At 33.7% G+C, this 13,069-nt stretch overlaps 3 protein-coding genes across 6 annotated transcripts in view; 2 read left to right on the top strand and 1 right to left on the bottom strand.

The window, feature by feature from the left end:
* Positions 1 to 13,069, bottom strand: part of LOC125056828 — a 141,388-nt gene that overhangs the window by 70,444 nt on the left and 57,875 nt on the right. The window lies entirely within an intron of this gene.
* On the top strand, positions 4,046 to 6,232 carry LOC125056892. Its single transcript, XM_047660235.1, has 3 exons — positions 4,046 to 4,210; positions 4,861 to 5,116; positions 5,663 to 6,232. The coding sequence occupies exons 1-3, from the start codon at positions 4,111 to 4,113 to the stop codon at positions 6,186 to 6,188; spliced, it is 882 nt and encodes a 293-aa protein (XP_047516191.1). The 5' UTR covers positions 4,046 to 4,110; the 3' UTR covers positions 6,189 to 6,232.
* LOC125056899 lies at positions 7,242 to 11,698 on the top strand. Its single transcript, XM_047660249.1, has 5 exons — positions 7,242 to 7,350; positions 7,784 to 8,006; positions 8,447 to 8,640; positions 11,107 to 11,325; positions 11,579 to 11,698. The coding sequence occupies exons 1-5, from the start codon at positions 7,305 to 7,307 to the stop codon at positions 11,629 to 11,631; spliced, it is 735 nt and encodes a 244-aa protein (XP_047516205.1). The 5' UTR covers positions 7,242 to 7,304; the 3' UTR covers positions 11,632 to 11,698.

The following is a 13,069-nucleotide window of genomic DNA, read 5'->3' as shown; positions in this document are numbered from 1 at the left end:
ACGTTTTCCTGTTCTCAGACCTCTGAGAATGCTCACTGGACAGAAATTTTTCGCTCATAAATAGGCCCCGAAACTGAAGCCTAGTTTTAGGCAAAAGACAAATCGTGCTATAAAAATGGTATCAAAAAATTATTTGACCGCTATAATTATTGTATCGCTCTCGAAGACAACTGAATATGAATTATCAAATCAAATTCTATCAAAAACAGATTTTTCTACGTCTACGAACTTTTCAGCTCATATTTTAATAGACAATACACACAATAAATATTACTCATTGCCGTCCCTTCGGCAAAATCGCCATCTAGAGACCGAGGGATAGATTATGGAAACTATATTTGTTGTCATTTATAAAAGTATTAATAAGAAAAATAAATGGCACCAATATCTTTGCAAAAATAGGTCAACGTTCTCAAACTTGCAAGAATTTGCATTATAATACATCTAGTAGGTAATAGTTTCAACGCAGAACAAACAATTCTTAGACAACTGTGTTGCATACGAAATATGAACAAATGAATGACAAAATTTCTTATGATTTTGTAATGTTTTGTAATTTTTAATGAATACAATGTAAAAAATGTTAGAATTTTAAACTTAAGTTGTTTTTGGTGCGAATACAACAGTAGGTATCTCTGTAACTTCTGTAGGAAAGCAATTTCATGAAATAAAAGCGGCAAAGGGCTTGTAATAAATTTCTTACGGAAAACATTTATTATTCATTTTATAAAAGATCCATATTATACAAAACCAATATTGATAATTATTATTAGTAAGAGGAATGATCTATTTTTTGCTTGTTTTAAAACCAATAAACTCCAAAACTACTGTAAGAGTTTCAAAATTTATCATCAAAAATCATCATATAATAATCATCAACACCGATTCCGATGGCTTCAGTGTGCGACTTACATCCGTGAGGTCGTAGATTCGATCCCCGGCGGTGCTCCAATGGACTTCCGTTCTATGTACGCATTTAACATTCGCTCGAACGCTGAAGGAAACCATCGTGAGGAAACCGGCTTGCCTGAGACCCGAAAAGTCGACGGCGTGTAAAAGGTACTTGCCTATTAGATTGACAAATGATCATGAAACAGACCTCATGCCTAGACCTACAAAGGTTGTTATTTATTTCGTAACCCAAAGTCTGCTATGTAAATTATTGTGCCTACAATTGAAATCCAATTTACAGAGACCTACCTACCTAACCTAACCTACAGATTTGTTATAATATGCTTAGTAATCAGAGATTACGAGCAACACCAGACATGTAATTGTATTAATTATAATTAACAGATAACACGTTTAAAGACCTATGAATCCAATTATTAAAGTTCTCAGTTACAAGAAACAGTGAAACTATAAAATCTTCTAAGGATCAGTCGGGAAGCCGTAAAAGTGCGCCTAATTAATCCAGGTACGTGAGCTAGGTGCTAATATTGCTTTATTAAGTACTAAAACGGTTTAGTACTTAAAGCAAGTAAGATTTTTTTTAATATCAAGTAAATCTCTAACGCTTGAATAGAAGTTGTACTAATTATTACAGTAATTAAAGGTAAGCTTTATTTAAGGCACTGGGAATTAATAATTAGACCATAGTATATTGATGCACTTGTAACAAATAAATTAAATAAATACTTACCTTATATAATCCTAGAAAAAATCATACATTTAAGATGCCTATATTTAAAGAAAATGTCTTGCTGATGTGCCTTGATTTGAAGGTGTCGAAATATATATTTGGATCCCTATAGATGAATCCAAAGAAAAAATCCTGTGGGTATGGGTGAAGACCTCCTCCAACCCTTTCTAGATGTCCCTATCTTTGCCAATAGTCTGCTAGTCTTTTCCTGCTATCCCTAACAAGTCACAGCCCACCTTGTGGCCTGCCTACTCTTATTTTCCCGGGTGGTCATAAACATTTAACCACCTAATATTGTAGTCACCAGAAACCAATATAGAAATGGCAACTGGTAATAACTTTTTCATAAGATTTTTTAATATTTCAAACGCAAATTAACTTCGTTATTTATTTCCGCTCCATTCTCGCGTGCAATATGTTACGTACAACAAAGGGGTCGGACATGGCAGAAATAAAATGAATTTTCGTGTGACATTTTACAAAATGCATTTTACATCTAAATAAAAGATTTCTTTTGTTTAGTCATACTAAAACAAACGTCTATTGATAAACTGTGATGATTAATAGTAGACGGATTGAGTATCATTATATATAATACAGAATAAGATCCAGTATTATTAGTATAAACTACATTTTTTTTATGTAACAGGAGGCAAACGGGCAGTATTCTCACCAGATGATAAGTGATACCGCCGCCTATGGACACTTACATTGCCAGAAGCCTCGCAAGTAGGTTGTCAGCCTTTTAAGAATTGTAACGGTATTTTCTTGAAGGACCCTAAGTCAAATCGGAAATACTTAAATGAGCAGTTGGTTTCAGTTGTAAACCACGGACGTCGAGGTAATATTTCGAACAATTTGTGTAATTTATATAATTTGAATAAAATTAAAGTATGAAAAAACTTCGGTTTCCTTACGATGTATTTTCTCCGTAGGAGCAAGTTTTAATTATGCACATAGAAAAAGAAATCTTAGCTGTGCTAACACAATCAAGTCGATACGGAAGATATTTTAAACACTCAAGGCGTCAAACGCCATGAAACAATCAATCAATATACAATAAACGGTACCCGATTTTCATTAACAACAAACTCGACAACAACAATTAATTAGCCCGCCATTAATTAACAGTTTGTCTATCAATATTTTCTACGTCCATTCTGTTTGGTTAAATGAAAATGTACCGGTAATGCATTAACGATGCAGTATCGTAAATTTTTTTCGTAAACGTTATAGTAAATTGTAAATTTTGAGCATGCCATAAAAGGTCTACCACAATAATAAGTAATTTAAAAAAAAGTTTTGCCCATTTGATACAAATAAAACAAATTTTGCCATGTGTAATTTTAACTAATTTTGCTTTTGTTTGTATTGTTAAAATAATATTTTTGGTGTAGGCACCAAGTATGGAGGTAGGAGTGTGACTAGTACTATTTGAATTTTAATTATTATATTGTTTATAATAGATAAATGAAAGACAATACAAAAAACAATTATGTTTTAATGTAACAGTAACTGGTTGTCGTTGGATAATCGTACGCTAACAAAGCCAGTATGTACCCCAAAAGCAATGAAACGTAAAGTGAAAAGGAAATAGGGCAAAGGAACAAATCGTTTTGTGAATGCCCGACCGAGTCCGTGCAAATAAAGTTGACGTGCTTTGATGACAGTTTTAGTGTGTTGGTTGAAGTGGGTAGGTTTGGAACTATTGCTACTGTATATCTGTGGTTGCTTTATAAGTGTGTATCTTTAAAATGGATAAAATACCATCACCTTGATGGATGGAAGTCTTCCACAATCTTCTTCACAAGACATTTTTTCTTTTGCGCACTAGGGAACTGTGGAATCGACTCCCGGTGGGGGTCTTCCGTGGTAGATACAACCTCCAATTGTTTAAAGAAATAGTATATACCTCCCTCAAAGGCAGGCAACGCATCCACTTAAATGGGTGTCCACGGGCTGCGATGAGTCTACTTTTTAGGCGTCCCGTATGCTCGTTTGCCCTATTGAAAAAACTGTAAAGATAAAAAAAATATGTGGAAAATAAATGAATATTCATGTAAATTTGTTTATTTGTATCAACTAGGCATGTTTTTTTAAGTATACAACTGGTGGGCCTTTTCCCCTTTTTCTCCCCTATTCTATAAAAAAAATATATAGGCTTTTCCTATTATACTTAGCCAGGACTATACGCATAACGAACCTAGTAAGAGTCTCAACGCGGAAACTGAGTCCACCAACCTTTAACCTTTTAAAAGAAATTCCATTTATAAATGAATTAGTAATTCATATTACACTAACATAAAACCTCTATAAAACCACAGACAACGTTAACATGACATGTAATAAATAAAATTAATAACATGTCAATGTGTCAGGACTGTTTGACAGCTTGAACGTCAACCGCCGATATAGCTTGGTAAATTATTTCGATATAAGAAATATTATTGTGTGAAAAATATTGAAATATGTTAAGACACGAATTCGAACCAACTAAGAAGCTTGTGTCCCTTCTTCCGAGTGATAAAAGGTCTTGTTTGTGGATTTCTGACGTTATAATTTTTCAATGTAAGTTGTACTATGTGAACAACAAAAAAAACCAGTGGCGCTAGGTCCTCTTATTATCTGAGATTTGTGTACGTGATAACACATCATTTTTCATACACACCTTTATCATTTATTTGGTAACGATTAAGAAATACGTCACCCGAATTTGATGATACTGTGAATCGATTTTTTAAGCTAAAAAAACAATCAATTTTTTATGCAGAATGTCACATCTTTAATAACCAATAGAAAAGTAGAAAATGTACGGTTTGTTTACGAATTTCAATACATTACACAAAATTTTAAATATTTTTTTTTAATACTTAGACGCAACTCCAGCAGCAAAAACAGCACTTGGAGGTGTTCCAATTAAGATCCTAATTTGATAATTCGTGTCGAAACCGAAAAAAAGTTTACACCACTGACGAATGCCATCCATCACAGCAATTTAATAACGCAACGACAAAGCACGACAATCACTACTACTAACCCGGCTTTTATGCTTTAGTTATTATTTTAAGAATCAGACTTTATTTATTATGTATATTTACTTATATTTATTTGGTATACACCTTTTGTCTCCAATGTTTTTGTCTTAATCATTTTAGATCAAGCGTAGATTGTTTATACACAAATGACAGTACAAACATCACCTTATCTTGAAATTTCAGGTATTCTAGTCTTCATAGGAGCCTCGACGATTACCTATTGTGTGTGGTCACCAGAGCATGCCAAGTATGACTATGACAAACTCGCGCGTGTTATGTATCTATACGATCCTCATGCTTGCGGCTACAATCTACGTACTTCGAAGTCTATATTGTCTTTCGAACTGAGCAATGATACTCACGGTTTGAATATACGACCGATCAAACACATACCAGCCATTGTTACAGTCACATCGATGGTACCAGCGAAAACTAGAAGGTATTATATATACAGGGTGGCCAAAAAGTCGTGGATCAAACGCAAATAGGATGGATGAGGTCATCAGCTGCAAAAAATTCTTCTACGGGAGGTCTCTAAACTCAACCCCTGCAGAGTTATAAAGTCTCTTGAAGCTATACTTATTTTGGCGCGTTGGGAAAAAATGATGAGAGTTCATTTTTACGATGCGTGCGCACACCGTCACAAAAAACCGACACCCTGAAGTTAGCTATAGTCAACATTTTAGTTTTTCTCTATTGTGTCGTTTTTTCTACGTACAAACGTAGAATAAATTTTGTGAAAAGATTTTTATCTTGTTACGCCAAAGAAGTTTAACTTCTAACACGTGTACATAATATGTACATACACGTTATTTTTTTTTTAAATTACATTAATGTTACTGATACGTTTAGTAGAGATCTCCAAGCTATGCCTAGCAATCAAAGCATCATTTTTCATGTTACCTTTTTTTGTTACAGGACGTAACAATGTTATTATATTATTCACTCGCATGGCTGGACATTTATTTTTAAATAATTTTTTCAGATACGTGAGAATGAGCGTAATTATTCACAGTTGCTGGTTAATCATAGCAATTTGTTTGAGAGTCTTCAGGTTCGCTACGAAGGTTCATATTTTGAAGATTATCCTCAGTTTGAGTTATTTCTCCTGTATATTGATAATATTTTTTGACGTGTCAATGGCTATCGTTTATATCGCCCACATCCAAAGAAGCCTCACAACTGGAATGATACTACGATACAGCGGCTGGAGTGTTGAGATGAAACTTGATCATTACAATAGGTTCGGTGGCTGGCTTCCAATGGCGGCATCGGTGTGCTGGCTGAGAGGCGTAATTATATTTGGGCTAAACATATACATCTGTAGAAAAATCAGTCTTATTAAGAACAGCATAAAGAAGAGAGAGGTCAATAAGAAATTGATGTTGGAAGAGAATATGCCGATACCCGAACCGGTGTTCGATGATTCGTTGGACGATAACGTGCTTTATTATAGAAATGGAGAATATACACCAGTCGGAAAGAAAAATCAATGGTCCTTCTTCTTCTAAGATAAATATTGTAATTTACTATACTACTTCTGAATTAAACTAAATCTTTTACCTAAAGAAACTTTACCTGTCAATAGTATTGTGGTTGTTATCTATGTATTTTAACCTGACAATGTTAAGCTTGTAATGTTAAAATGACTATATAATGTGAGGTGCGGTTAAAACTTAACCACAAAAATACTTGATTATATGTTCTAGACCGTTACAGGTTACAGTAACTGTTATTCGATTGAGTAACCTAGGTTTTATCAAACGAGAGCACGGGAAATCAAGATGGATAACTATTGTCCTATATAAATCCCAAATGTCATTTAAAACTTAATTTGATTCCTAGCCTCTATTGCAAAGTAAAAGGGAACTATGCAAAGCCAATATCTGATACGTGAATGTTAATTTTAGTTAAGTTAATACAATTATTTTAATACTGGATTAAAGAAGGGAATCTCCTTAACTTGTCTAGCTGTCCGAGAATTTGAAATGGGTTCGTAGGGTGTACTTATACAATAAAAACCGCTTAAACCACAATAATATATATTTATACACTTGTCTCGACCAAAAGTACAACACGCCTTTAAGGCTCTTGGCCTCATAATTTCAACATTTTTTTTTAAAGTTTGACTCCTAACTGAAATACGAGGTTGATTTTTGAGTCTAAGACGAGTCGTATTAATTGCATATAAAATTCCATCTGAGCCCAGCGAGAATGCAAGAACCTGAAGTTTAGAGCTCCTAAGCTATCATAGTTCTGACTGAATTATAATAAAATACTTTGCGTGACCGAATCTGACGGCATTTGGGCTCATTCGCTCATCGTCAGATCCATTAAAATCCGGGGAAATCAATAAAAGTAATTTATACTGGAATTATCGTTTAGCAAATGCGAAATTCCTCAACGACCCAAAAGAAATTCAATCTGGGGACGCATTAAATTTTTCATTACCACGTCGGCAAAGGACAGCCATTAATTTTGGAATTTGAATCAAAATCCGAACAATTCCGCTAAATTAGTTCATGGCCTACTTGAAAACGTTTGTCCCTAAACTCCCGTTGATAACCGAGTTAAAATGTCCTAAATTAACTTTTAATTGAATAGTAATATTGTGAAGCGTAAACAAGATGAACTCACTGGGAATTTGGAGCATTGTAATGATAATTTATCAAAGTGAGTTCGCTTAGTTATGAAAGTTCATCGAAAGCTATGGATAGGAACTGGAATAACTTTTATTGTAAGAAGCTTAGTGGACAGGCAAATAGCTTTAAGGCTTAATGTGTTTACGCAGTAATTTAGAAGTTTGTTTTTAAAAGTAAGGCATTTATCTCAGTAACATATCTATATGAATACACTTGATTATCGGTAACCTCTTACATATGCGGCACCGTGACCATTCTAGGCAATATAAATAACAAATAGACGATTTAGAAGTACATAAACAGTTTATGACTACACAGCTGAACATTTCCCTAAACATTGTTTCGCTGTAATTAAAACTAAGCCGTATATTTCAATGTCTTAAAGTCTCCGACGAGTCACCACTTTACTAAATAATTAAAAAGAATTTGTAGAATAATCACCTTATCTACGATTTATATTCTAGGTGCAATTTGCATGCTAATATCCTGGTTAACACTAAGCTGTCGTTTTGTTCCCGATAGCAGTGAACTGCATGAGGTAATTCTGATGAAGCTTCTATACCTATACGATCCAGAGGCCTGTGGTAGAATCCACTTCTATAACTTCACAATCACTAGAGGAGAAAATACAATCTTTTCAACTGTCATGTGGCCAGTTAGAAATCCTATTGCATCTAGATTTAGAAGGTACATGACACTTTTATTCTGGAAATTTGCCTCACACCAACGTAATACGAGTTTAAATAAGTTTTAAGATTTTTTTAACTGAATATTTAATATTTTTCACATAACTAAGGTGTACTGTTTCTCATTATTTTACTTCTTGAATGGAATCAGTAGGAAATCAGGATTTTTTTATCTAAATTGAAATGATCAAACATCTTGTAATGTAATTAGCGTAAACCGTAAAAAAATATGTTTTTCTAATTTTTGTATAATGTTCCAGTGTTACTATTAATGTTATTTATGATTTAGTTATGCACTTCTTGCACTTTACCCTTAGTACTGCGTTCCTTACTAGAAGCCCGTAAGAGATCACTTGATAGCAGCCCGTTGCATCCCTAATAATTTATGTAATATGTTTAATGTAATATAACGAAGTATTATTAAATAATTTAATTATCCAGTGCAATGCAGATCTGGTTGTCGCTTCACATAATCTGGCTTGCTTTAAGCATTGTGAACCTCACACACGCAAGACGACCTTGCGGATTCTATGCTGTGGTGGTACCCTTTACATTAACCGGCCTGGCTGTGTTGGTGACTGACGTGGTCTTTATGGCCATGTTTATAGAGGATATTCCGCAAACCGACACCGAAAGTAAGGTTTTTGTCGTACAACAATAAATCACGGGTGAATATTATGAGAATGAGTCTAGCCATCTAGATATAAAATATATGAGGAACTGCAGCATGGTCTGTGGTCTATGCCTACGCCTTTGGGAAACAGCTGTGACTAATTAGTTATTTATTTCCAAACAGGGTTAGACCTATTATATCTAAATTCTATAAAAAATTAACGATGCTATGAAAATGCCTTTGGGTACTTGTTCGGTTCCTGGGTAATCGAGGTGCTTTAAATAATATAGGATTTTAGTGTTATTCTATATTAACCACTCGCGTATAACAAAATAATTATTATTATAAGCGTAATGACGAAATTTTAATTGCTATGTAACGAATGAATGATATATTGTAACAGTTGAAGAGAGTGCCTACATATGGCTATACTCTCGGGGCGTAACTCCGACGATTTAGGAAATCGCCACGCCTATAAAACTAATAAGTCCTGAGTGAGCAAAATGTACAGTCTTGACTCGTACAGTATTAAAAAGAAATATTCACGCGTACTCAGTACGTTACGTAAGTTTTTATGTTAACTTAAAGTTACACAGTACGAATACTTTTATTTGCTACCATTACCATAATAATATTACAATTTATACTCACAAACACCCAGTAAGTATGCGAAAATTAGTGGCATTCACACATTAGTTGAGAACGATGAGGTAGATAGGTCGGCAGACGCTAACATGGATGGCAGAATCACCGTCCGTCGACCGAATAGTAAAAGTATATTATGTTCTTGTATTTATTTCATTGTATAATGTTTTATATATAAAATTCTCGTGTCACAGTTTTCGTTGCCATACTCCTCCGAAACGGCTTGACCGATTTTGATGAAATTTTTTGAGCTTATCCGGTATCTATGGGAATCGGCCAACATCTATTTTTCATTCCCCTAAATGTTAGGGGTAGTCCACCTAAATTTTATTTTTTATTTTTTAGACAAAATTTTTAATTTTAATTTTTTTATGATACAGCATTAAAAAATACATACAACCCCTTATTTTCACCCCTCGACAATCAACCCCTATTTTTTATTATAAATGACATACATGGCAAAATGACGTAAGCCGGATCAGCTAGTGTTTTATATATCTATACATTCACAGTACTACGCAACCTATTAGGTTTTCTTAGTGCGCCTGTGTCCGGTGTAAATGGTCTTAGGTGCCCAGTCTAGGATTTCTAATCAATAACTGAACCATAGGTAAGGCCCCCCTTCACTGTAATATACTCTACGTAAACCAACTAACTATCTCTATCAAAGAGATACTCCATATTAGATGAAGAGAGATCAAACACATTCACACTCTGATAAACGTTGGGACAAATTACAGCTTCAATGTAGTTGGGATTAACAGCTTGGCGAGTGTACTTCCAATCAAATGCTTCTAATAGGCTACATGGGTAGCAAACGGGCTATGAAAAACGTGATTGTTTATAGTCAATCTACATATAGATTATATGTAGATTGTTTATTATTTATACAAAAGTTTTGGGAAAAAATGCATCGAAATTTTGTTAAAACTTGTAAGAAAATATTAGATGTTTGATGAAAATAGTCCATAGTATATGTTACGACGTCAAATATTTATTTGCATATAACATTAATCTATCACTATATGAGAAGTGTAATATTATTAAATTCAAGTAAATACCGAATAAAAGGAAACGAGTATACTTAACTAGTGCATTAAAACCGGATATAAAACGTCAAAAGAGCTTAAGGGTTCAGCATCGTGGGTTCGATCCCCGGCTGTGCACCAATGGACTTTCTATGTGCGCATTTAATATTCGCTCGAACGGTGAAGGAAAACATCGTGAGGAAAGCCTCTTGCCTTAGACCCAAAAAGTCGACGGCGTGTGTCAGGCACAGGAGGCTAATCACCTACTTGCCTATTAGATTGACAAATAATCATGAGGCCCAGACCTAAAAAGGTTGTAGAGCCACTGATTTATTTTTATTTTTAAACGTCAAAAGACAAGATAGACTAATTTGATACACTTCTTAACATATTTATAAGAACCATAAAAACCAACAAGAATAATAAATGTTTTCAAAGCGTTCATTCTAATAATTTATCATTGCTTTCTGTGCTTTTGACAGTCTCATAATCGTAGCTAACCGCTCGTTCCGTGGCCGGCTTCACGTTAAAGGCTTCAGGTACAGAATGGAGCTGTTATTACATGTGGTTAAAGCTTATTAAGATCTTATTAGAGTTTATAGACGGGATATTTTTACTTAAGTTTAAAATCACATTTTCAAGATGCCTTCATAGAGAGCAATATAAATGTTTTAGAAAGCCTTTATGCTTAAACTAATGTGTCTTGTAGTGCCTTTTTCTTTGACATATATATTGCCCGATCAACTAACAATATAGGGCGGCGACACTTAGAAAAATCTACCCTTTTCAACAAGTCCATTTATTTATATTTTCAGTTGGAATGTTGGACTTTATGAATGGTGGCGGTAAAAACCTCAGATGGATTGTGAAGAAATACCCATGGCAGACGATGCAGGAGTTGGGTCTATCTACTTTAGATGATACGTCTTGGATAGCACTTCTTTTTGCTTTCGCCAGCTGCAGAGGAATTGTGCAATGGATTCTGAACTTTTGGCTCGTGAAGGATAACTATTTTGCTGGGCTTGATTATCACCGTAAGACACCTATACTTAATGTAGCCATAGAAACAAAATAGTTGAAAGAGAAATAAAAGTTATATGTAATTATTTTAGTTGAAGTTAGAAGACATACAAATACTCCACAAATTAATCTAATCATTTTAGGATTCACAAAACCAATGGAGCCATTACAAGAATATTAGTGATGTTTTAATTAATTCAATATCAAATGAATAGCAAATCTGGCTGAGTTTGTTACACTATTCTAATCTAAAAACTTCCTTTACAGGTAAATTACAAAAAGAAATAAGTGTGCGACGTGATCGTGTTTTAAAACATTAATTTCCTCATGTCTATACTGAATCCTGTAAGACTCATTAGTATAAAAATTAATAAAAACAATGTTTTATTAAATCACCTTTCCGGTAATGTAAAACAAAAGACGAAACGGTACGTTGGGATTGGACAAACAGGTATTATGACGTATCCTGTCGAGAGTGAACTACTGTTGGCTGGAGATGGTACCACAAACGTAACGCGCTGTCTTTGTTTGATTTTCATTACATTTTATTATAATCTTAGGTATTGTTAGCTGTATTACTTTCCTCCACTGATTATCTGTACTGTCATCAAGCTGTCTTTTTCAGGTATGTTAGTCGAAATTTTAGCTCATATATGGTTCAGCATACTGCTAAATATTCGTATTTAGTCTTTATACTAAGTAATTCTATACTAATATCTAATATATAAAATTCTCGTGTCATAATGTTCGTTCCTATACTCCTCCGAAACGGCTTGACCTATCTTATGAATTTTTTATGCATATTCAATAAGTCTTAGAATCGGACATCTATTTTTTATCCCCCTAAATGTTTAAGGGTGGTCCCACCCCTAAATTTTTATTTTTAGACAAGACTTTTTGTTTTTATTTTTTAGAGAAAACTTTTTGTTTTTATTTTTTTATGATACAGCATACAAAAATACATACAACCCTTAACTGTCACCCCTGTACAATCAACCCCTATTTTTTATTATAGTAGATAGTTATTTTTATTGAACTAAAAAAATGTTTCCTAGAAAAAATATACATGGCGAAACGACGTTCAGCTGGTCAGCTAGTTCATTTATAAGTTTGTTTTGTTAACTTCTAATCTCAGGAACTACTCATTGGAATTCAAAAGTTAATTTTGTGTTAGATTCCATTGATATACCATGACACTACGACTGAATTAACACAAACGAGGCATATCTAGTGTACATATATAGGACATGTATATAAGAAACTGCACCTTTGTCTCCTCCGATTTAAAAAAAAACACATTTCCAGGATTCTAAGTAATATTGCATGTTCCTTGTGTTGTGCGATTTACTGTTAGTAAAATCAATTACTAAAAAAATAAATAAGTAAATATGAATAGATCCATTTCCCAATAAATGTTTTAATAGCATACTTAAAAACCTTTGTGTATATTTAAGTTTTGCCCTTGAGTATTCAGAATTACATTCTCATTATAAACCATTTTCATTGTGTGTAAACATAAAGTATCAGCGTAGCTTTGATAGCAATTCATATCCCTGTGAGGATTATCCATATCTAGATTAGGCTTTATTCATAAGAAAAATTATATGTTTCACTTATGCCTGACATAAACGTATGGGTATGATATACAGTATAACGAATTAGTTTTAGCTACTTTGAAAACAAGAGATGGGTGATGATGTTAATGTTTCAAGCAATTTTTTTATTACAGGTTTTCTTTATGTCAATCCGAGGTATATA

Source organism: Pieris napi, chromosome 2, assembly GCF_905475465.1.
Source record: "Pieris napi chromosome 2, ilPieNapi1.2, whole genome shotgun sequence".
Taxonomy (NCBI): domain Eukaryota; kingdom Metazoa; phylum Arthropoda; class Insecta; order Lepidoptera; family Pieridae; genus Pieris; species Pieris napi.
This window is presented reverse-complemented; position numbering and strand designations above follow the sequence as displayed.

Excerpts from the sequence above, each read along its gene's own strand:
- LOC125056899 (XM_047660249.1), top strand. The coding sequence starts at position 7,305 with ATGAACTCACTGGGAATTTGGAGCATTGTAATGATAATTTATCAAA. Across the intron at positions 8,641-11,106 it reads TCCGCAAACCGACACCGAAA|TTGGAATGTTGGACTTTATG; the intron begins GTAAGGTTTTTG and ends TTATATTTTCAG. Across the intron at positions 11,326-11,578 it reads TGCTGGGCTTGATTATCACC|GTAAATTACAAAAAGAAATA; the intron begins GTAAGACACCTA and ends CTTCCTTTACAG.
- LOC125056892 (XM_047660235.1), top strand. The coding sequence starts at position 4,111 with ATGTTAAGACACGAATTCGAACCAACTAAGAAGCTTGTGTCCCTTCTT. Across the intron at positions 4,211-4,860 it reads TGACGTTATAATTTTTCAAT|GTATTCTAGTCTTCATAGGA; the intron begins GTAAGTTGTACT and ends TTGAAATTTCAG. Across the intron at positions 5,117-5,662 it reads GTACCAGCGAAAACTAGAAG|ATACGTGAGAATGAGCGTAA; the intron begins GTATTATATATA and ends TAATTTTTTCAG.